Here is a 24,283-nt window from a genome sequence, read left to right as displayed (position 1 = left end):
AAGATGTTCCGTCTGAGTGTCCATATCCAGATTTTCTGGGCAAGCTTGGACAGATTTGGCGAGCGAGTCCCTCCTTGCTTGTTCAGGTAGAACATGGCTGTAGTGCTGTCCGTCCGGATTTGCACTGACAGGTTTAGTAGGTGGGGCTCGAACGCCTGAAGCGCTCTGAATACTGCCAGAAGCTCTAGCAGGTTGATGTGGTTCTTGGCCACTGAGTGAGACCAGAGACCCTGAGCTGTGTGGTGGAGATGGTGAGCTCCCCACCCAGTCAGACATGCATCTGTAGTGACTACTGCCTGTACTTCGGGATCGTAAAAGGGTTTCTCCTGTGCGATATTTTCTCTTGTCCACCAGTGAAGGCTTTGTACCAGTGTTGGCGAAACGACCACTAGATCGTCCCACTGACCACTTGCCTGAGACCACTGTTTCGCCAACCATTCTTGCATGGGACGCATGCGCAGGCACGCGTGGGGGACCAGGTAAATGCATGACGCCATCATGCCCAGTAAACGCATTGCTTTGCATACCGTTATTTGTTGACCGGACTGATAATGCGGAATTTGCAGTAGTATATTCCGAATTCTTTCTTCTGAAGGAAAGGTCAACCCCTCCTGGGTATCCAGGATTGCTCCTAGGAATTGTTTTGAGGTGCTTGGCACCAGGCTTGACTTCTCGTTGATTGAGAAGCCTAACTCGTGGAGGAGGTCGATAGTCCTTTGAATGTTTGTCCTGCAAATTCCTGGGGTTTCCCCCGTTATGAGCCAGTCGTCCCGATAAGGGTACACTGGGATTGCCTCCCTGCTTAAGTGTGCAGCCGCCGCCAGTACCTTGGTGAATACCCTTGGTGCTGAAGCTATCCCGAAGGGCAGTACCTTGAATTGTTAGTGCCGACTGTCCACCTTTAAGCGGAAGTACTTTCTGTGCGCTGGGAACATGGAAATATGAAAATAAGCATCTTTCATATCCAAGGTTGCCATGTAATCCCCCCTTTTTAGGAGGGGGATTACCTCTTGTAGCGTGGTCATACGAAATTTTTGGGGCTTGACATACTTGTTGGCAGGCCGTAAGTCCAATACTGGGCGCATTGTCAAGTCTTTCTTTGGCACAAGGAAGTAAGTTGAATAAATACCCTTGTTTACCTGGTGTCCCGGGACGAGTTCTATCGCGTCCTTTTGTAGAAGAATGGCGATCTCCTCGAGGAGAATCTTCTGATGTTCTAAGGAGTGTACTCTTTGTCGTGGAGGATGGTTCCGGGGACGCTGCAGTAGCTCTATACAATATCCGTGGATACTGTTGACAGCACCCATCTGTCTGATGTGATCCCTTCCCAAGCCTGGGTGAAGTTTGAAATGCGTCCCCCTACTGGGGTTGCGTGAGAAGGGACCCTGAACTGAGCGTCACTGCTTTGGTGGAGGCGTGCCGCCTCCCTTGCTGGGGCTGCCTCTGCCTTTACCACAACCTCTCCTATTACCCCTGCCGTAACCCTGGGTAGACTGTTGGTTGTTGTTCCACTGTGTACCCTGCCGCTGGGAATAGTTAGATCCTCTCTGGGAATTTTGGCTGCGTGGGCGACGAAAATTACTATTCCCTCTCTGGTTAGGGGGTTTATTGGTTAACTGACCAAGGGATTTGAGTGGCCCATATTCGTCCTTGGCATTTTTCAGTGCGTCTTCGACCGCCTTACCAAACAGATCGGCTTCCACCGGTTTGTCTAACAATGATGCCTGTGTTTCTGCCTTAAAACCAGACTGTCGTAACCATGCATGTCTCTTGATAACAGTACCTTCTGCTATCAATCTGCCTGCGTTGTCCGCGGCGTCGAAGGTTGCTTTCAAAATGCAACCAGACACGGCTCTACCCTCTGCGGAAATCCGAGCTAATTGGCCCTTTAACGGTTCAGGAGCAGAGGCTATGAGAGCCACTTCTTCCCACTGATGGCAGTTGTAGCTGGCCAACAGGGTGGTGGAGTTAGCAATCCTTGCTTGATAGGCGGACGTTGAGGCTACCTTCCTGCCGAAACCGTATAGTTTTTTGCTCTCCTTGTCGGGAGGAGCTTCTGACGAAGACAAGGGTGTCCCAGCCCTCTTACGAGTGTTGGTGACAACTAGGGAGTCTGGCTTCAGATGTCCTCTTATATAGAGAGGGTCAGACTGAGCTGCCCTGAAAAGTTTTTCAACCCTGGGATTGACTGCTCTGGTGAGGTTTGGGTTCACCAGGGACGGATCTATTCTCTGCTGAATGGATTTAAGGATAGGGATGGTCTGGGCAACAGGCCTCCTTTCTCCCACTAACTCTTCTGCGAAGTCCCTTTCCTCCTGTACACCGTGGGCGTCAATGTGGAAATGTTCTGCTGCGCGAGCGAGAACCTCATTTAGGAGGAGTTGTTATCGACCGGAGAGTCGGTAACCGGGGCTTCGTTCCCTACCGGGGAATCTACTCTGTATGTTTCCGGGTCATCCTCTTCTTCCTCCTGGTCCTCATCATCCCCATAGTAGGCCGTCCCGGTTTGCTCTTCTATAAACCCAAAATCATGGTCTTCACAAAAGGAATCATCTCCTTGATACCGTGAGTATGGTCTTCCGTAAGGTTGTACCTCAAAGGGTTCGGACCTCATTGGAGTTTCAAACTGGGCCTTCTTACTCGGGGGGATAGGATCAGTAGAGCCTGAGGGTGTGGCCCCTTGTGGATCATACGAGAGGAAATGTTCTGGATTTTTATCATAAAAATCAGCCAAAGAAGACATTCTTGACATGACCCCATCTATGTCTTCACTGGACCATTTTTTGGAACTGGGAATGACTCTCAGCAAGTCTATGGGATTTATCTTGAGTAGCTTTGCTGGTTGTGGAACTATCAGCAGACCTGGGCTTGTCTGTCTGTTTAGGGGGGGGTGGAGTGTTTTACAGGTGTGGAAGAATGTACAGGTAGTTTCTTCTGCTGTTTTTCCCCCCTCCCCGTGCGTAGAAAAATGTTTTCCCTGTCCCTTAGTGGCTCCGGAGTTTTTCGACGCCTGGCCTCGAGGATCGGGAGAGGTGTCCCTGTCCTTCGAGCGTGGGGCCTCGCTGGCTTTAATTGCGGGCTCCGACTCCTGGAGCGCGGCCTGGGGGTGGAAGTCGTCTTCGTCTTCCGACGATCGGACTTCTGTTAGCCTAGGGAGCGAGGCACTCTTGGCAAGAGTGGATGATTGCCTGGAGTCATGCGGCGATCTTGATCGAGAGCGCCCAGAGGACACCGAATCGGACCGTTCTGTCTGTGCCTCTTTCCGAGAACTCGACGTTGTCGAGTCTCGGTTGGACTTAGTGTGTTTAGTGTGTGTAGCATGTGAAGCGCTTGTGTCGCCGGGGGTCTTCCCCATAGCCGCCCTGCCGTACAACCTTCCGAGGTTGGGGACCTGCGCTCGGCTGTCTTTCGACGCCGTAATGCCCTCGCCGTCCGAAAGTACGGCGTTGCTGCCATCGCTGAAGGCGCCCTCCGCTGCCATGGCCGCCTGCCTGGCGTGGTGGGCCCAACGCTTTGTCGAACGGTCCTTAAGTGTCTTCGGTTTAAACCTACATGCTCTGCAGTTCGCTTCGGGGTGGTCCCTCGGCAAGCAGAGATTGCACGTGGCGTGCCTGTCGACCCAAGGGTATTTGCGATTGCACTTGGGGCAGAATTGAAAAGGGGTACCCTCCATACGCACCTTGAGGCAGCGGGCTGTTAAGTGTAGGAAATGTATAAGGTGTACCTATATACCAAGAGTGTAGAGTATGTACCACCCCCCACTCTTCCTACTTGCAGGGCCGAGGCCAGCGGCCTACCAGGCCCGGGCCGAGGCCAGCGGCCTTCCGAGGCCCAAATCCGTCGTGCAGCAGCCGACGGTCGATTTCTTCTCCAGCCGGCATCGAGTGTCGAAGTTCGACGTTGGGGTGGGAAAGGATGTCAATAGATTATCATTTTAAATTCTAGCAAAAGTATGGCTAAGGCCAGGGGACTCTGCAAAATGCTTCCGACCAGTATGGCGGAAAAAAACAATCTGAGGATCCTAGACGCGTGAGGGATCTTGGGTACAGTGGACGTCACACTAGGGATAGTATTACTGGCACGCCCTGTATCGACGCCCATTTTCGAGTTTCGAAAAACTAATACTCCGCAGCTTCCACTAGATGTCGGCCTATGCACAGCATGTGATCTAAGCAGATTCCACAAGCCTCAGATATAGATATATATATATATATATATACACACACACACACACACACACACACACACACACACACACACACACAATACTGATTTACTTGATGAATTGAAAGATAGCCATTGGGATTCAGATTGTCTGATGGTAACTTTGGATGTTGTCTAGCTGTACATCAGCACACAGCACCATAATGGACTTAACGCCTACAAATCCATTTTGGACTAAATCTGTGAGTTACAAGCAACACAAAGGAATTACACTGACATTGTTACAATTTTGTCTTGAACGCTTGTGTACAGCTTGTGCACGTGTACAGCTCCAGCATACACCAACCTTTATAAGGGATGGTGGGAACAATAGATAGGATGGGCAGAAAAATATGATGGCTATGTTGAACACATTTGTTGGTATTGTTTTAGTTTGGAAAGGCACAGAACACGCATTACAAGAATATGTTAATGAATTGAGTGACAAAGATGAGATTTACTTGTTCGAGTAGTGCAGTAGAATTGGTATTTCTTGATGTCAATTGTTTTTATTGAAAAAACAGAAATTGTGTAGTACGTTACTCAGGAACATAATAGCATCCAATTCAACATTACATTGCACAAAGTCACCATCCCACACCATTGATAAACAGTATACCATATGGAGAGTTGTTAGGGCAAGGCATAATTGTACTCTAGAGCAAGATTTAATAGAAGCATATAACATGGCAGCACGCATGGTGCGTTTTTGAGTGGTTACGTTTGTTAGTGTTTAAATGCATTGGTGACCTGCAAGTATACCGCTTGGTGTTTTTGTTATACGTTTTTTCTTCATCCGTGTCCCCAAGCACCCACTGGTAGAAGGCACGGCGTCCATGTGGAAAATATGTATTATAGTGCGGTGACTGCCACACTATAGTTGAGTACGAGTTCTATAGGAAACCCGAAAAATGAATTGGTAATAACTTTTGACTCGTATGACTGATTTGTCTGACATTTTGCCAAATTATACTCACGGGCCACCAAGTGGGTAGTAAAAGAAACCTTCGTGGGGAACATGGCCACTGGTTGTATGTGTGTGTAGCCTGCCTCTGACCTCCGTTGACCCCCCTGTTGTATTTGTGTGTAGTTTGGCTGTGTTTTCATGCATTTACCTTGTTCAAATTTGGCTGTGTTTTCATGCGTTTAGTTCAGTTGCAATAATCTTTATTGCCTATCCCTACCCCCTCCTTCTATCCTCTTTTTCCCCCTCTAATTCCCCCCACCCCCAGTTGCCTGTATGCTTGCCTGTTGCACCTCACCCCCCCTGCAGTTTGCTTGAAATGTTCATCTTATTTGTATCCTCCTTGCTGTCCCCCCCTCTCCTCTGCCCCTGCCATCCACTTTATCCTTAGCACTTACTCCGTCAGTAATGTCGCCTGACCTTTATTATAGCAGCTTGTTTGTCTCCTTCCCCCTCCCCACTTGTTTTTTCCTCCCTATCCCCCTCTTCCCCCCCAAGCACTATCTGATACGTCATCAGGCGTAGTAAGATAGTTTCTTGTTTTGTTCTTCTCTCCCCGCCCCTCACCTCCTGTTAAATTCCGGCACTACCAAAATTGTCAGGCCTAGTAAGGTAGCCGCTTGTCTGTCTCATTCTCTTTCCCACCTCCTCCTCCTCATCATTATTATCATTGTCCAAGGCTCTTGCACTGAAATGTCACTAGGCCGAGTGTGATAGTAAATGTCACATTCTTTATGTATCAAGGACTTGTAAGAATGTCACTGCCTTGTTCCCTCCCTGCCTTGAAGCGCTCTGAAACACACTGTATGGGCACTATATAAATAAACTATCAATCAAAGGCCATGGCTAGTGGTCTGTAAAAAAACGATCGTATAACAAAACCCTTGAAATTCACTGAAAAGAACTTCAGCGGATGTGGAAAGTCATGACCATCTTAACTCGCCATGTTCCTGTTGCAAAGCCCATGAGCACATACGTATTATAAGAGAAGTGATTCACAATATACAAAATGGCATAATGGGGGACATCAATGGGAGTGCGACAATTAAAGCTGGTCATGACTTTCCACATCAGCTGAATTTCAAGGGTTTTGTTGCATTAAATCTGGTCAACTTAACTGTACTTTAAATTAAAATAATTCAGTGAATATATAATATAACTATGATTGGACATTTCTTCGCTACGTTGTTTGGGTTGCTATGAACCACATTCACAACCCTCTTGAGAGAAAAGCCTTCCCTCTGCCCAAGTTACTACATCTCTTAACTGTGCCTGTTTTAACTTTATGAATGTGTTGGCTTTTAGTTTGTAGAAGCATGAAGGGAGAGTGGGTGCTTTAGCCTCTACTCACCCTTGTACTCCAGCAGGGCAGATGTGAATTCGTCACAGAAGGCAAAACTATCTTGATATTTTCTTCAGACAATAGGTCTGTTGCAATCTATATTCTCCACTGCCGTCCACATTAGGTGAGCTCAAAAGGCACACTAGCGGGACTCGAATAAGAAACACATACCCACATGTTGATTCCTCTTGTACTCTGCTCCATTTCCCCCACTTCACAACATCAGTCATATCCTGCCAGTCACACCCTGCCCAGTCATGCGTTTTCTTTTCACCACTGCAAACTGACAGAATGGAGTGGTGACAGAATGGAGAGTAGTACAAGCAGTGTTCCACCGTGGGTAAGCAATCAATTTATGAACAAGTTCAGTAATAGCTCAGAAGGACTACATAATTTGGAAAACAACATTTAGCAATTTAGCACACTGTCGAAAAAATTAAGAAAATAAGACTGCCTGTATGATGGTTTAGTGCTACTGAATGTCATCTTGTGAGGGAAGTGTAGCCTTAGCTTTTTAGATTTTTAATTTTTAATAAAAGGAGAGTAAAGTGAGATGTGCTAATCTGATGCGACTTTCATATGTTACATGCCAGAAAGCATAATGCACACACACCTTGCTATGACCATCTCCTGACATTCCCAGCATCTGCACAGCAGTGGCAGTCGGGCAGGTTCAAAGGTCACATGTGCATTCCTGAACACTGCTGCGAAAATCCCAACACACTGAGGCAGCTTAACTGTTGTGACGAATCAGAGGATGCGGTCCCTTCTCCCCTGGGGGGGGAACCTTTCCCAGGGGGCCAGGGTGGTGCATCCTCAGTACAATAGTCCCCCTGGGGGTGGCGCACCGAGGGAGGATCACATGGGAAGGGCAATCCCTTATGGGACTAGGGACGATCATCTTCAGGAGATGCAGTATAACTCGGTTGAAAATCTTTCAACCGCTTTTCAGGTATTACATTCCCCTCCCATCCATCCTGATAGGACTGATATGTTTTACTGTGAGACCAATCCAGCCAGTTCATTCAGGCAAAGTAAAGAGTTAATACCGACATTGACTTACTACATTTGAAAACGTGTACTGAGACGAGGCAGAGGACTTCAACGATGAAGATCACTTGCATAAACCAAAGTGAACAGTCTAGTTCTTCAGCAAATCTGCCTAGTTCCGAAAGACTCACCTTCCCAATGCGGGAGTTTAAATATGGCACAGCTGAGGGCAAGAGAAGAACCTTGCCGGGTAGCGGTGACCAGGGAAGCAACGCAGTCAGCGGGAGAGCAGTACACAGACACATGAGCCCGACAGAGGCAGGACGCTGCCTTTTGCCAGGGAAGGAGAGAGAATGAAGGTAACCAAAGAGCTGGCTACTCTGAAGCTCACTTACCAAACAGACGCGGGATCTACTTGCTGTGTCCACAGCAATGCAGAGACAGCCAGACCGCGAGACGCCGCAGGCGAAGAACTGAAACCAAGAGAAAGTCCCAAAGCTACCGTAGACTTAACATGGAATCTCGCCTCCCAGAAGATGAGCAGAGGTACACAGGTTGGTGGGGATTGACAGGAGGTCCAGGGAAGTCGGTGAATCTTAGAAGGGACTAAATAAGGGTCAGAAAGTATTAAGGACTAACACACAAAGAAATACAGAGAAGAAAAAGGGCAGACAGTCATTAATAAGTGCATGACAAGTGGAAACTTAGCTTAGCAGGTGTCAGGGCTGGCAGGGGGTAGGTGGGTAATAGGTGGAGTAGGCCTGTGGCGACTCAGAATTGGAGGGTGTTTCCTTAAGACTGAACATTGCAGGCTTCCCAAGCTAAGAAGGTGGAATGCTGGGCTTATCTGATTAGTTTGGAGAACAATGGCCTGGGTACCTGGCTGGTGCACAGGGTTCTAAACTACCTTTCATCCAGAGAAATTTAGAGACAGGCTGTGGGTTTTAAAGTTCCTTAATTTAGGCCCAATCCAGAGTCCAGAAAATTCAACAAAGTAGTAAGAAGACTTCAGAAGATGCGAGTCCTTTCCTTTGAAGACCAAAAGGTGGGAGCGTTTCATTTTGAACTTCAGAAGCTAGATAAAGCATCAAAACTAAGTGACCGTACATTTTGTAGTGCAAGTAAGGAAGAACAGTATTTCGTATGAGAAAGCAAACTGAAAAGAAAGTTTTTGCAAGCGACAGAACAGTAAAACTTTTAAACTGTATATTTAATATGTAAATAAACTGCTGAAAAAGAATATTCAAGAACGCATTGTGCCACAGACTATCTACATTGGTACTGTAATGAAAACAGAGTGTGCAGCATGAGACTCCTGTTTATTGGCTCTGTCAAAAATAAAAGTCAGGTCTAGTTTTCACATGGTGGTACTGAGATTGCACAATTATACAGCCACAAGCCACGGTCGTCATTATTGCCATCTTGGTGGACAGGGAGTCATTCATGACAGGGCTTTTGGTGCGAATTAAGCTGGCTGGGTGTACCCACAAAAACCATGTCCGTCCAGCCCAGGGCGCCCTCTCTTTGATCCCCTTGGTGGTCACCTTCCTCCAGGAAACAGAAACGCTCCCTGGGCGGCTCCTTGGAACCGGTGCTTGAAAGACTGTCCTGTGATCATTATGGCCACCTCCCACCAAGGTGCAGATTACTGAGGTCTGTCTGATGCAAGCAGACAGAGGAAGGGGCAGAGTCGAGTGTAGCCCAGAGGAGAACTCCAGTACACAGAGGTTTCACAATCTTGGATTTTGCTAGGGCTCCCAAATTTCCTGTTGCCCTCCCCACTTCCTGCAGACAAGGTACCCTGGGTATGACGTCAGACGGCAAAGGACATTTGTTAACTGGTGTCCGGATTGGACCAATAGACTTGTTCTGGATCAATCCACTGTCATTTTGCCTATGTAACGGGGGAAAGCCTCCCCAATGCAAATTTATCTTTGGACACTACTTGAAGGCTTCACTGGAACCTGATTGGAGAGAAGATATTTCCTGTTCCTTGGGGCTACTGGTCTTCACTTCTCTGGTAGAGGACTTTGGAGTAGACAGTACTCCCAACCATCCCAATGCCCTATTTGGGATGAGCATCTGGATGATGAGGCTTATTAAACTGAGAGACAGGTACCCAGGACCCCGCTCACTGAGGTGACAGAAGTTTGCAAGTGTTCTTTACAAATCTTCCTGGTTGAGAAAGGGCAGAACAAAAAGGGATAACCTTTCCCAGAGACCCTGGACTGGCTCTCCAGCAACCACAGAACGATGGAAGCTACATCTTCAAACAGGCTCAACACTGGTTTGGACGCCTTCAATACAATTCAAGCTGCTGCAAGGGAACCACCAAAGTAATTTTCAATTTCCAGTGCACGGCTACCTCTCAGCTTCACTTATCAATGCTGAAGCCCTACTGTCTCTGTATCCGAGACCCACATACCGCCTGCCTAGTTACCAGCCTTACTACTACATCTCGTTCCCCGTCCTCCATACTGCATGGGCGTCACGGGCTAGGGACTGGAATAGAACGTTTTCACCAGAAAAATTGTCTTTTGCCCTCTAAATTTAGTTGCGCGCGGGGTGCGGCCCTGTGTGCATGTATTCCCCTGACTCCACCCTCTGGCGCCACACCCCAGTCCTTTCTGCATCGATGGCAGTGGACCTGCTTCGCCTGTGCTGTGGTTGAGGCCCTTTTTCCCCTCCTAATGACACGCATTTCCTGTCTTCCTCGGGTCATTTGTCCCTCTGTTTTTCATTACTTTTTTTCCTTAAATGGTTTAAATTCTAGGAACTTTAATTTACACTGGCCTCCAGTACACCTCTTCTCCCCGGCGCATGTCGGCCGCAATTGGCTTCAGTGGGTTCCTGTCCTGCAATTGATCCTTTCTGACGTAGGATCCACACACACACAGCCTCTGTTGCCTCGACAAAGACCCCGGCTGGGACGGGTGATCGGCATGGGACGCACTTACTCCCCCGTCTCTCAAGAACCAGCTCGCAATGTGTAGGGATCGGTTCTCAAGGTCTCCATCCGAAGAAATCAAGGAGTACATGTGTAGGAAAAAGAAGGCCAAGATAAGTGTTCTTTTCGCCAAAGCACCCCACAAGGGCGACTGCTTCCCCGGGAAGCAGCCCGGCGGGTAGGGTCACACAGGCCCCATCACCAGCAAGGGTATCAAGGCTCACAGGGCTACTGGCCTCATGGCTGAGGGATCCACAGATCCACCCATTCCAGCGCTGAGGGGCAAGAAGGCTCCGTTACTGAGAAACCTCCAGTGAGGGCCCGTGCACGTGCCTAAACACACTAGCGGCTGCATGTCCGAGGGCGATCAGCCGACCAGGTCGACGCCGGAGGTGCAGGTGAGGTCAGAGCCTATGTGATCAAGCATACAGGCAGAGGACAGTCATTTCCACGGCGAACGCGCAGACCACACGAGTGTCGTTCCAGGACAAGATGGCGGCACGTGCAGATGCACGCCACTCCAGCGAACCCGAGGCAGGACCTCACTCCAAGGGTGGAATTGTCTCTGAGAAACCTGAGGGTATTCTCCCTAGAAGACCACAAGAATCCATTATTCAGGTGGCCAGGGAAGGGCTGGCGTCTCGGAATCCAACCCTGGTTGTGGGCGAGGGAGGATCACCTGGGTAGGGGAACCCAGGGTCAGGCTTGGCACGATACCCCAGGTGAGACGTGTTATTGAGAGACGAGGTCTATGAACCTTTATAGGCTGTATCAAAATCGACCTCCATTCAATCCAATAAACTCTTCTAAAAGCCAACAACCCCTCTGTATATAACCAATCCCGTAGAAACCCAATTTCCATTGCTCCCATAAACTACCTATCCCAGAATCCTTGCTTTTCTAATTCCTACTTGAATGGTTCCAACTGTTCTTCTCAAAGTCCCTCTGATAATGGTTTCCCACATTCCCAGCAGGCTCAGATAAAAGTACAATTCCCACAATCCCCTTTGTTCATCTCTTGATCCCAGCTATTCCGTTTACCACAAAAACCCTACGAATCCTCGGATTATCATTTTCCGAAGTCACACAAACCTACAAAACCTTCCCTCCAGAGCTCACCACAAAACCTAATCCTAGGGTTATAATTCCATGTATCGCCTCTTCCCGTTCTGACCCTGTAGGATAACTTGAAACTCGACCACTCTGCTTTATCCGACATTCCAACCCCTCCCTTTTCTGATGCAAACACTTTTCCCCCCCGAGGCACAAGACAATGGACTTGTAATAAAACAGTTCACTTGACATGTCCCAACCCCAGCGTCAGGCAAGGTCAGGCAATTAACCTCAACCTCACACACACACACGACGGCCCTTTCTTTTCCCACAGGGATAAAAGGTGGAATAAGAAGCACAGAACGAGCAAGGCGAGCACGAAAGACAGCACAACGGCATGGCTATGCAGGCGCAGTAGTTCAAGAGAAGGAGAAAGGCGTCAGGAATCGAGAGAAGTGACCTTGCCCTTTTCGTCCCAGGCCAGCGGAACCTTGGTGGCAGAGAGCCCAAGACTGCAAACAATAGCACAAGTGTTTTGCAGCAGATGGCAACTGTACATGGGGAAAGCCTACGCCGATCAGCCGGAGTGAGGGAAGCTCACGCGATACCGGCCTTCACTCCAGTAAAGCTAAACGCCAAGCGGATAAACACAGCAGGTGAGTCGAGGGGATAAAGAACCAGGCAGTGTTGAGTGAGAATCACAAAGTGGCAAGTTTTAACGAAGTTTAATGAACTGTAAAGAACTGTAAAAAGTGTTAAGGGGAGACCAGCTGCAAAGGGAATCCAGCACCATGTGGGTTCTAACTCAAGAGACTGTGGTCGATTTGCATGAGAGCAAAACTACCGGTACCAGAAGGCCGTAGCAGAGTCGCCGAAAGAGGTCAAAGTGGTCATACAGGAGGTCTAGCAAAATCCTTGTACAATCGAAAGACTTTGATCTACAAAATGTGAAACCAAGGGAAGTGAATCCCACAAATTCAAGTGAATGTGAATTTGGCAAGAGTGAGCCTGACCGAGGGATGCTGACAAGAGGGGCAAAGTCTAAAGTCCTGAGAAACAGTGTTGAGAGGTGAACCCGGCCGAGGGATGTCCACTATGAACTGTTTGAAAAGTTATTCAGAAACCAATAGAAGTGAAACCCGCTAAGGAGAAGAGAAGGGTCCGAGCCTGACCGAGAGAGAGATCCAGGGGTGAAGCCATCACACAAAGGTTCACTGAGAAAAGAACTGTTATATAACTGTGGTAAACAATTGAGAAGGGTCAGCACGAAAAGGGGGACCCAGGCGTGAATCCATTACCCAGAGAACATTGGTTAACTTTTCATTTGTTAAAGGAACTTTGTTTTTGGTAGTTGAAGACCTCAGGTCCTAGAAGGCAAGAGACTTTCCAGTGAAACAACTTTGGCCTTAGAACTGTTGTCGTGCCGGAGAAGCCAGAGACTGTACTGTGCTCCAAGATCCCACCATGCTCAAAGCATGGGCAAGGGAGACCCAGGCTACCGCATACGGACATATTTGAGAACACTTAAGAACTATCCCACACCCTTTTTTGTATTAGTTGTAAGGTTTGGAAATAGGTTTCCTAGTATAGGCCCTTTTATTTGACATTGCAACTAGGACTGCCTTATTTTTCATTTGATGGTCAACGCTTGCTCCCATCTTAGATTTAGAATAGGCATTTTTCTAACCTGCATACAGATTTCATTGTTCAATAAACACCCTTGAACTGTGATCCCTTGTGTCCGTTTTACTTGTTGCCACCATGAGTTCCTCACCACCATGAGTTCCTCACATCTCCCATGATCACGCCAAGTTAATGTGGTGCACATCTTACCCGGTGCCCTCTGGGAGGTGCATTACACTGAGGTGGGTTTCTCTAAAGGCTGGCACAGCACGGGAAGAGTGTAGCCCTCCTCGCCGCTCACACCATCGACGCATGTGCAGGAACGCATAGCTCCACTGTGCGAGGAACGATTCTTCATGAAGTTACTCACCCTGATGAAGTCTCCTCAAATGGGTGGCATCCTGAGGGGAATTCTCAAGGACATGCTTCCACCTACACAACCTTCGGCTCCAGTCCAGCTGCAGCCGGCTAAACCCTTGGTCTCAGCGGCTTACCGGTGCCCATGCAGCCGACCGCCACAGCCATGACCTGCCGCCCGTGACCCTCAGTGCTTGGTGGCCACAGACACTCCCTCCTGTCGATCTGGCAACCTGCAAATCAGGGTAACACGGACGAAGAGGAGGACTCCGACACCTCAACACCACGATAGGCTGGTGGGATTGTTGGAGTACCTGGGCATCCCTCAGCCTCAGAAAGAACAGCCAGAAGCAGGGGTCCTAGCAGAAGGGCTGATCACAAAAATCAGCCACCTGATCTCATCTCACTCCTAAAAAAGCCCTGGCAAAAAAAGGGCTGGTCCAAGCCCAGTTCTACGCAGCCCACCAAACGGCTGGATGCTAAGTATAGGCAGGCAGACGGACGGAGATACACGCCTCGTGACTGTTCACCCTCATTCATCAGTGATCGAGGAAGCTTCCATGGACACCAAACCACAGACATCTGCATCATCCTCATCTACCTCTGCCTTATTGTGCAAAGAGAAGGTTCTGGAGGCCTACGGGAAGAAAGCATACACCAACGCCAGCCTCCACCTGCGGCAAGCCAACGTGGACGCTATGCTGGCTGCTCCAAATCAGAGGCTATGGAGGGAAATTTCTTATTTCCTTCCTGATCTGCCAGTGCACAAGCAAGCTTCATTCAAAGCGGGTTTGGCAGAAGCTAGGCTGGTAGCACAGTACAGAACGGAATAGACCATGGCTCATATGGACACGCGTGGCTTCAGACATGAGGCAGACAGCATAGCTAAGAACCACAAGGTTTAACCCAGACGTACAAGACGCATCTTGGATCTCCCGTTTGAAGGAGAGGACTGGTTCATTCTTCACTGATTAGGAGTTGGACAAGAAGAAAAACAGTTTCCAAACTGCTAAGTCGTTGGCAATACTGAAAAAGCCCTCATCCAAGCCCTTGGACACCGGCAAGCCTGTTCTGACAGGGAAAGAACATTCAGCAGGTTCAGGGGTTTTCAGGACCAAAGAGCTAGGCAACCAGACAGGTCCCCCAGCCAACACAGGCACAAGCAACAAAGAAACACCCACCTCAGAGGGAAAGAGGCAATGACGCGGTCATCAGGGTCCACAATTCTACGGCGGGGGCAGGCTTGCTCTACACATTCAGTCCTTGCAGAGAGATCTGCTCACTGGTAGTGAGTGGGGCAGTAGAGGAAGTCACCCTCTCGCAGAGAAGCTTGGGGTTTTACTTGTGGAATTTGGTTTTACTTGTGGAATTTTCGCAATACAGAAGAACCAGGTGGGCCTGTGAGTGGTTCGCAATCTACACAAACCAATTCCTACGCCTCCAAAGGTTCAAGATGGTTACGCCAGCTCTGACAGCAGAGTCTTTGTGTGGGGGAGACTGGACGTGCTCCCTGGACCCAAAGAATGCATACCTATACGTCCCAATATGGCTCATTCCTCCGGTTTTGAATGATGAGCTGTCACTTCCAGTATAAGGTCCTTCCATTCAGGTTCAATTCAGCCCCAAGGGTACTCAAACGGCTCATAAATGCAGTGGCTGCGCTGCTCAGGTCAGAGGGCCACCACCTATAACCATACCGTGATGAGACTGGTTAGTTCAAGTGGAATCCCCGGGCGAGGTGAGGTGCGGTATACGGCCTAATGGATACTTTTCACAAACTGGGGCTCTCCATCAACCACAAGAAGTCTCAGCTCTAGCCTACCCAAACCTTGGTCTTCCTGGGTCTGATGTGGGATATAGAGGGGCAGATTATCCTTCCCACCATGGAAAAGGTGGCAGCCCTAAAAGCGGCTATGGCAATTTTCTCAGGTCGGAAACCTCAGCTTGGTGGTTAACACCGGTTGGGGATTATGGCGGCAATCCTCCTGGCTGTTCCGCATATGAGGCTTAAAATGAGAAGGTACAGTCACACCTCTCAGCCTCCTGGAACCAGGAAACTGGTTCTCAAGCAGCATCAGTCACCATTCCGATAGAACTTCATCAAGATTTGGTTTGGTGAATACAGCTGCCTCTCAGGGCCTTCCTACCAGTAATCAAGAACAGCCCAGATGGACAGCTCCACCTGCATGTATTACCTCAACAAACAGCAGGGCACCAGATCGCCTCCTCTGTGCAGGCTCACCATTGAGATATGTGAAAGGGCCATAGCCCCACAACATAGGGCTGTCTTCAATCCACCTTCCGGAGAAGTCCAACCTAGAGGCGGACAGAGTCAGCAGATTGGGCGTTGACAGCTACGAGTGGCAGTTGGAGGAGCACGTACTGCAGGAGATCATCAGGAGGTGGGGCCAGCCCCATATAGACCTATTTGCCACGAAGCACAACCAGCAATGCAAACAGCTTGCCTCCTGGCTGGGAAGGGGCAGAGGCTCAAGGGGGACTGCCTTGCAAATTCAATGGAAGAGGATGTGGGCTTATGCATTCCACTCCCACACCCCCTGACTCCACTCATACAAATGGTTTTATGCAAGGTCAGAGGAGCGATTCACTTACGACTGACACCGATAGCCCCAGTTTTCAGACTGCTTACGGCTCTCGTGCAAGCCCATTGTGCCACTTCTGGTGGAGAGTGGGGGGGCGGACGCTGCTCCTCTCCAAGCAAGAGGGCGGGGGGAGGGCACCCCATCCTAGCAAAATTTGCCCTAACAGCCTGGTTCCTGAGCACATAACCCTGCAGCACCTTCACCTGTCTCAGGATAACCTGAAGATAATTGGCCTATACCACATTCCATCGCGACACCTCGCGAAAGTGGTGTCTGTTTCAACTCAACAAGTAAATAGTTCTATCACCTTTCTTTCCTAACCCCAAGGACTAAGCAGCAAGTGTGCTAAACTGCCTTGACGTCAGGCAAGCCCTAAAGTTCTACCTGGACAGGACAGAGAGCTTCCGCAAGTCGGATGTGTTATTCATCACCTTTGGTGGGTCAAAGCCAGGTTGTCGGGTGTCAAAGGCCTTGATAGCTAGGTGGATGGTCACGGCCATTAATGAGGCAACTTAAGGAGGTGCCAGCATATCTTCACACTCATGCAGTCCGGGCCAAGGCAATGGCGGTCGCCTTCCAGAGGCATGTGCCATGACAAACAATTAGCAGGGCGGCTACCTGGGCAATCCCCTCAGCATTCTGCAAGCATAATTGTCTAGATGGCAGTGCGCGCTCAGATGCGGCTTTTGGGTAAGCACTCCTGAGGAACCTCTTCTCTTAAGGGCATCAACGTCTTACCTCCATAGGGCTACAATCAGTGGTAATCGCTCATGCAGAATGGAGATAAGGTGACGGGACATAGGAGTAATTATAAGATACTCATTGTAGTTACTAACATACTCCAAGTACATAGTCCCCTTTCCTCCATACATACTATCATCCTTCCCCCTGTAAAAAGTGATCATTGTTAGGCAGTTTAATCTAGCCGATGCGTCAAAGGGGACTGGGATGTGGAGGCGGAGTCAGGGGAGCACATGCTCCCTTGGCTGCTCTCCCGCGCGCAACACATTTTAAACAGGAAAATAATTTTTCTGGTAAAAAAAAAAAGTTCAGTTCCTGTCCCTAGCGAAGGACGGCCCTGCAGTATAGAGGAAAGGGGACTATGGACTAGGAGTACAGTAGTCACTACAGTGAGTAATTTACAATAATCAAGCTCTAAACCGTCACTGCTGTAGTTCCCAGATGCTGTGTTGGGCCAGTCGTGCCTGCTCGATGCTAAAGGCCAGTCTCCGCTTCTTTGCACCAGATTGCAGTGCCTTAACATATCACCAATCAGGCACTGTCTGGCGTCCTCAGTGTCCTCGAGCCACAAGACTTGCTGCTACCAGACAGCACTGCATCACTGTAAAACACTTGTCGACTTAAAACCGGCCCAGTGCGGAAAGTGCCCAAATACCCGGTTTGATACTAAAAAGCCTAGCTCAATGCGGACGAGCCCTGAAAGTAAGAACTAAAAAGGTATTTGAAGTGGCCCGTCCCAGTGGTCTACCTTAAAGGACCCTAGTGACTTAATCCAACTTCTCTAAATTAAATTTGACATTTTGCTGCTAAAATCCTTTCCAGAACATCTCCATCTACAAACCCAAAGTGCCTCTATTCTAAAGCCTCGCAGTTTTCCTTTACTGGGTTGGGAGAGTATTTTTTTTAGTTTGTGAATTCTTTGTTAGTTTAAATCAAGATCCTATTTTTTATAGGTTGAACATTTTTATTTTGGTACACTCATACTATTGTAATTGGTTACTTCTGTACCAGCTCACACCCCTCCATAGTATAGCCTTCCCTCAGATTTCTCTACTCCAAACAGCGAAGGAGGTATACCAGTCTGGCTGCACCCGTTGAACCTTTATGACTGGGATCCCTGCTGGTTCAGTAGTAGTGTGGGGTGGAATAGGCACCGTAGCCAATACTCATCTCAGTCCTCCTGCAGAGAAGTAGTTATTTTGTCACAGTCGGCGATGTTCAAAAAGAGAAAGGAAGAGGTAAACATGACTAGACCATTAACTAGCTGAACCTAGATGTAAGGCCTCTAGTGGGCCCTTCAAAAGTATGAAAAAATAAACAAAATTAAAATAATGTACAATGTGCTTAGTTTTCATGTAACCATTCTGAGTAATTAAACATTTTAACTCATTAAATGTACAGGTCAATCCTCTGACGTGAATGACTTTACGAGCGACCAATTAATACCCATCTTAGTCTAAACAAGCACAACTACATCAACTTTGTTTTTTCGGAATAGCTTTAACTAGGCCAGTGGTCCACAACTCGTTGATTGGGTGCTTAATACAGCGCTTGCTAGATGCTTGGGATGGAAGGCATTTTCACATACATTACCTGTTAAAAGAGACTTCCATGACTGTATGTAACAGACCTGTGTCTAGAAGCAGTTTGTGAGTCAAGAAGGATGCTTCTATACAGTAGAGTGGTTATTTTAACCAAACCATAAGAGATTATTTTTTTCAATTGCCCATTTATATTTTTGGATGTATAAGTTGAATGGCTCAGAAAAGGCAACAAAAATCTGATCAATAAGAAACCAACAGTACATGCCATGAAAAGTGGACTGACAAGGCGAATGAGTGCAAAAGAGTACTTACAGCTCGATACAGACTCAGTGCCCTCCGCAGGCTGTTCTGTAGCTCAAGCGTAACAAGTTCACACTGTTCAAGGCTCACTGGCAACTCTGGAGGAGGACAGGAATAAAATAAAAAAACAGTCAAATATGCAAGAGCTCATTCAAGAAGTACTGCTTTAGAAGTCCTTTGAAGCAGCATTGCCTTAAAGGAACACCTTTAAGAGATTTTAAGAAAAGCCACCAAGACCAGACAAATTACAAAATCAGCAAAGCCAAGCGCAGAGTACACGGTTTCTCAACAGATTATCATCTTGATAAACAATCTGACTAGCGCATAAGTGCTTCAAATAGAATCCTAACTACATACATTGCCCAAGGTAATGCAGTTCATATTAAAGTGCCAGACCATACAATACTTTCAGTACTCCTACATTCTTGCCCACCAGAGACTGTTCTCTTGGACACACAAAGACTGCTCAATAGGTCACCCATTATATTTTCTCTAGAAATGTTTATAGTATGACGGAATGGCCCGCCACAAATAACCACGCTGACTCTGGTAGTAAGTCCAAGAGTGTTTATTGGAACCTTCCAATTAGCTTGGGCCAAGGGTTCTCAGGTAGTTTCTCAGGGCTGAGAGAGTTCTTCGGGAAATGGGGTAAAGTATGTCCCTCGCTCTCACCTATCGCGGCCATTACCCTCCTCCCTAATCCAGGCGTCCTTAGTGCTATCAATCAGTGCCACCTGTTGTCTTTGTTCTTTCTGGGACCAAATAGGACATCCCTAAGACATGGTCTAACCATCTCCCTTGTCGTCTTCTAGCTTTCCCCGACCTACCCTACTTACTATTCGTAGGCATGGGGTCTTTCAGCCGGTGTCACTTTTGCTTCTCTCACGCCCACTGGTACCTGATCATTTATATTAGTCTCTACAGATGATGTTCTCCTGCTGTACTACTGTCGCTCTGATCTCTCACTCCACCCATTCCACCGCAACCCTTTGATCCGACTTCTCCTCTTACTTCTAGCTGGTAAGATAGCTCAGCATGTTGGGCGATCACTGCTGCGATCTGTGTGAGATCTGCAGGTCTCGGGTTCGAATCCCGGTAAGGCTAACTCAGCCTGCCATCCTTCTGAGATCAATACAACTTTGGTTGGGATGATTCATGTATGTACATAAGTTTCATGTACAGTGCTTTGGTGTAAGTGCTACATAAATAAATCACCACATCTCATTCACCACTGTCACTACCTGCGCTGTCATCTTCTCTTTCCTCCCTCCTACTCTACACCTCCCCTCCTCTTGCTATTCTGCCATTCTAATCTCGGTCTCACTCTTTGCGGATAGTTACTTCTATTCTCCCACTCCGTCACCCTTACTATTCTGTGTCCTATTTCTACTCCATACTTCACCCTCGCTATCACACTTTACTGCTTCTCCTATTCACTAATGCCCTCTACTACCTACCAATAGTATCTTTTACCCTCACTAACATGACTACATACTCACTATTCCTCCCTTACCCCCCTGCCCCCAACTACCACCATCTGCACTGAGAACTATCTCTCTCTCTCTCTCTCTCTCCCCCTCCTCACACTCCCACACAAACCTTCCACAGACCCCTTCCCTAGAAATAGCCTCCACACTCCTATCACTCTCGCCTCCTCTGGTCTTTCGAACATCCTCCACCTCCTGTCCTCACCCAAGTAACCCACACATCACCTTTCATACCCCCTCCTCCCAGGATTGGCCCCTTACCGTATCCAATCAATCACTTACCTGGCTTGGGGGGGGTGGGAGGGAGCAGAAGTGGTGACAGAGGAAGGCCATGGGAGGAGGGCTTAAGAGGGCTGTTAAGTCCCGCCCCTTTCCAACATGGACCCTAATGGGGTCCAGGGACGTTGTATGGAAGGCCTCCATGGAGCCTTCGAATATAATAATTATATCCCTGGTGGTGTAGTGGGTAAATACCTTAGTTTAATAATTAAATATTCCCTGGTGGGCTAGCTGGAGCAGCTGCATTGTTTGTTGGAGGCACAGCCTTTGTATCAGAAGATGGTGTCTGACAGAGGCAGTTCAGACAGAAGACACTGGAGTACTAACAATGTTTTTTGGTTTCTTCTGGGCAGTAACTTTATTTAGGGCTTTCACAAGTGCATGCTTGATCAGTTACCACAGGCTCAATGTTTGGTGCAAGGCTCTTCAGGAACCATCAAAGGGGATTGGAGGGAAATGAGCTTCAAGGGCTTGCAATGCAGCGAGTCAGTGGGCCAAGGAGAGGGAGCAATGCTTCTAGGTCCCTCCCTGGTTAATGGGTGGTCCAGTAAAGACTAATGGGGCAGTTTTGCATGTAGGTCTCACAATCTTTGGGTTGGTGTTTATACTCTGCAAATGATCCTCAGGTGTTGCCGAGATAACAGTACGCCCCCTCCTTTGCAGGAGTTTGGAAGTACGGTGGCAGTTGCCCAAACACAGGGCTTCACCCATTCAAACATTCTGGCGGCCATCCTAATTGGTGGAGATACACACTAACCTTGGTAGGCTTCTTCACATGTGGATTATGGGATATATCCCCCCGACACTAGTCATAACTCGTCATCTGGTACTGACAACTAACCCTCTAAAGCAGACAGCACCTATTGCCATATATGGCCACACCTGTTTTCCACTCCCGGGTAGGAATACTGAACTGGATTTACACAGCGGTTCGTAGATATATTGTTGGGGTACCACAGGCTGTATGCCACTGAATTGAACAGCAGTGAAACACCAGTGGAGCCCAGACAACCTGCTGTGTGTGAAGGTTTGCACAGGGAAACAGTGCACCTAGATCCAGGGGGATTTTAAGGTGTCTCAGGACCAGTCAATAAATGTCTGAGGCCATCTCCTGGAAGAAAAACTCATGTTAACAAGAAAGAGAAAGCAAACAACAAAAAGGCCTATGCCAGACAGGTATGATAGAGATTTAACAATTCTATATAAAATACATACTGGAAAGACTGTTGCCCACTGAACAGAGGTGTGTGCCTTCCCTGAGTGGGCTTAGAAAGTTTGGAAAGCAAGACCACTTTGCAAAGGTACCATGCACATGCTCCAAACCCTTTAGATCTTCGGTACCTCCCAACTAACAGTTACTCCTAATCTGTAGCCTCCTTCTGGTGAGGACCATACCACTAGCAGTTCCACCTTGTGGCCAATTACAGAATGGATTCATCAGCTCAAAATCTCAGATCTCTAGGTGATTAGGCAGATATTTACATTCTCCGATTTAAAGCTCTAAATGACCCTTTTCATGAAGATCAAAATCTTATGGGGTCACCTGTGACAACTATGCCGATGGCTCACATATCATATACAAAGTGACCAGTCAAACTCCAGCATAACCCTTAACAAATTACTTGCACAAATAAGAATGGATGACTGCCAGCCACCTAAAACTCAACCCAGACAAAACAAATGTTATGTCTCACAGCATGCCGCTCCTGAAATACCTCTGCCATGGCCTTTGGAAATTGGTAACTGCCCTAAAACATCTAAAGATGCCAAAAACCCAGTCATAATGGACAACTGACTCGCGCTGCAACCTCAAGTCAACGCAATGGCCAAGAGGTGCTTCTACCAGCTCCTCTGACAAATTATCCTATACATCTCCATCACACACAGAGTGCTGGCTGTCCTCGCCCTGTTTTTTTCAAGAATCTGTTACGCAAACGGCATTTACCTAGGCTTACCAGACTACCTCACAAAAAAAACATCCACAGGTTCAAACCAAAGCAGACAACAGGTGGAAACACCAACTGGCACTTAACTGGCCACCCTGCAGGTCAAGGAGCAGAATTCCTCCAAAACAAAATCTCACTACCAACCACCGGGAGGACTTAAGATCTTGTAATGACATTCTATTGGAAACTAAAAGCTATTGCAGAGTAACTCAAGGAGACTCTGCCTTTTCCACTATTGTGGTCAAACACTGGAAGGTGCTACCATGAGAAACCTGCACCCTAATGGGCCAAATAAAATTCAGGAAATGTTTAAAAACATGGTTTGTCAACGCTTAATGGACTGCAAGTCTAACATAGTACCAACAAGCAGTGGCAATAACACTTTTCCATTAATAGACTTCCACGTGCAGACAACTCAACCTCATGCTGGCTCCCGGCATGCTGCCTAGAACATATTGCATGACACGCAGGAATCTATGACAACTGGAAACATCTAGAGACTACAAAAACCCAGAGAGAAGGCCTTCTCTTTCTCCCAGAATACAACACAAGACAGCTCCACACATGATATATGATAAGTCTTTTATAACGCGCCTGTACACACGTGTTTCTAGGCGTGACAAGACAAGAGAGGGAAGACAGAGGGAGGACAAGACAAACGATCTTACCAGGCTTTATGTCATTCAGATCGTGCAAATGAGAACGAGAAGTGCAAAGGGAAGGGGAAGGGTCAGGGGTATGGGGGAGGAGTGCAAAGGAGAGGGGAAGGAGGGGAAACAGGACAGCAATTCTCTAAGTGCAGCCAGGGCAGTGTGGCTCTGGGTAGTGCAAGGCGAACAAGGGACTGTAGGGTTACAGTTACAGCCATTAAGTGCATGGTAGGCCCAGAGGCATCAACCGCTAAAGTCTAACACCTTTCAAAATAACCGGACCCATCGCAAGACAAATTTTAAAATACTATGGAAACTCCATAAACACTCACCACCTTTTGACCAACTCAATTTCACTCCACTTTACGGAAAACAGCCACTTGCACACTGCTTTAAAAAAGATTCTCTCCCCAAACTGAACATCACCAACCTGCATCTATAACTACATCCAATTTACTTTGCTCATGGACAACACAAGTCCACACTATATGCACAGGGCTGTCCCTCTGGACACAGCCTTCAGTGCCACTGGCACGTCACACCGACAAAGCTCGCAAGCATGCAGAGCTCAGAGTGCTTCTGATCTGCCACCTCAACACAAAGGGGTGAAGTCTCGCCTTTGCTTCTCCTCCAAACAAAGATCTGCAAGAGTGCCTGGGGACCACGAACATGGCAGAAGCATAAGGTACAAATTCTAATAACTCAAATCGTACAAAAGATAATCAATGGTTATTTCACAACAAAGAAAGTTTCTGTAATAGAACCAAGTCAAAACAAATTGGAGTACATAGCATAAACTACCATAAATGAAAGCAACCTTGCTTTTCCTTTAAGGACAATGCCAAAAAGTTAAATTGGCAACTGAACATAGTGCCCAGGACCCTCCACTAAGCCTTAGTGAACAGCAAAGTGGACTGGAGTTCCCTTTGGCTCACACCTTAGGTAGCAGTGGTTGAGCAAGCAAGGCAGAGTACTCTGGTGGGGAGCATGGCAGGCAGGATATATGGTACACATTAATACTTAAGAAAAAGCTTGCGTTAAAGCAAGCAGACTATCTTTGTAGGCAAGTAAATATTTACAGACTGGGTAAGTAAACCTGAATGAAGTTTGTAGGTGAAGATATGGTTACAAGTTAACAGCAGGGCTGTCAGTCTGCTATGTTCACCAGAGCTCATAGCAGTCCATACGCTTCAATGGATGCCCCAAGGAAACCACTAGGCGTTTTCCCACTCAACGACAGTACATTGTTCCCTT

The 24,283-nt window shown here is 47.8% G+C and overlaps 1 protein-coding gene across 4 annotated transcripts in view; it reads right to left on the bottom strand.

The window, feature by feature from the left end:
* Positions 1 to 24,283, bottom strand: part of MAPKBP1 (mitogen-activated protein kinase binding protein 1) — a 787,404-nt gene that overhangs the window by 32,926 nt on the left and 730,195 nt on the right. For all 4 annotated transcript variants that reach the window (XM_069638801.1, XM_069638804.1, XM_069638802.1 and 1 more), the window contains one exon: positions 18,680 to 18,765. In XM_069638801.1, coding sequence (XP_069494902.1) covers positions 18,680 to 18,765 — 86 coding nt within the window. The remainder of the gene's footprint in view (positions 1 to 18,679; positions 18,766 to 24,283) is intronic.

The sequence above is a fragment of the Ambystoma mexicanum genome, chromosome 14, assembly GCF_040938575.1.
Source record: "Ambystoma mexicanum isolate Mex_15411 chromosome 14, UKY_AmexF1_1, whole genome shotgun sequence".
Lineage (NCBI taxonomy): Eukaryota > Metazoa > Chordata > Amphibia > Caudata > Ambystomatidae > Ambystoma > Ambystoma mexicanum.
This window is presented reverse-complemented; position numbering and strand designations above follow the sequence as displayed.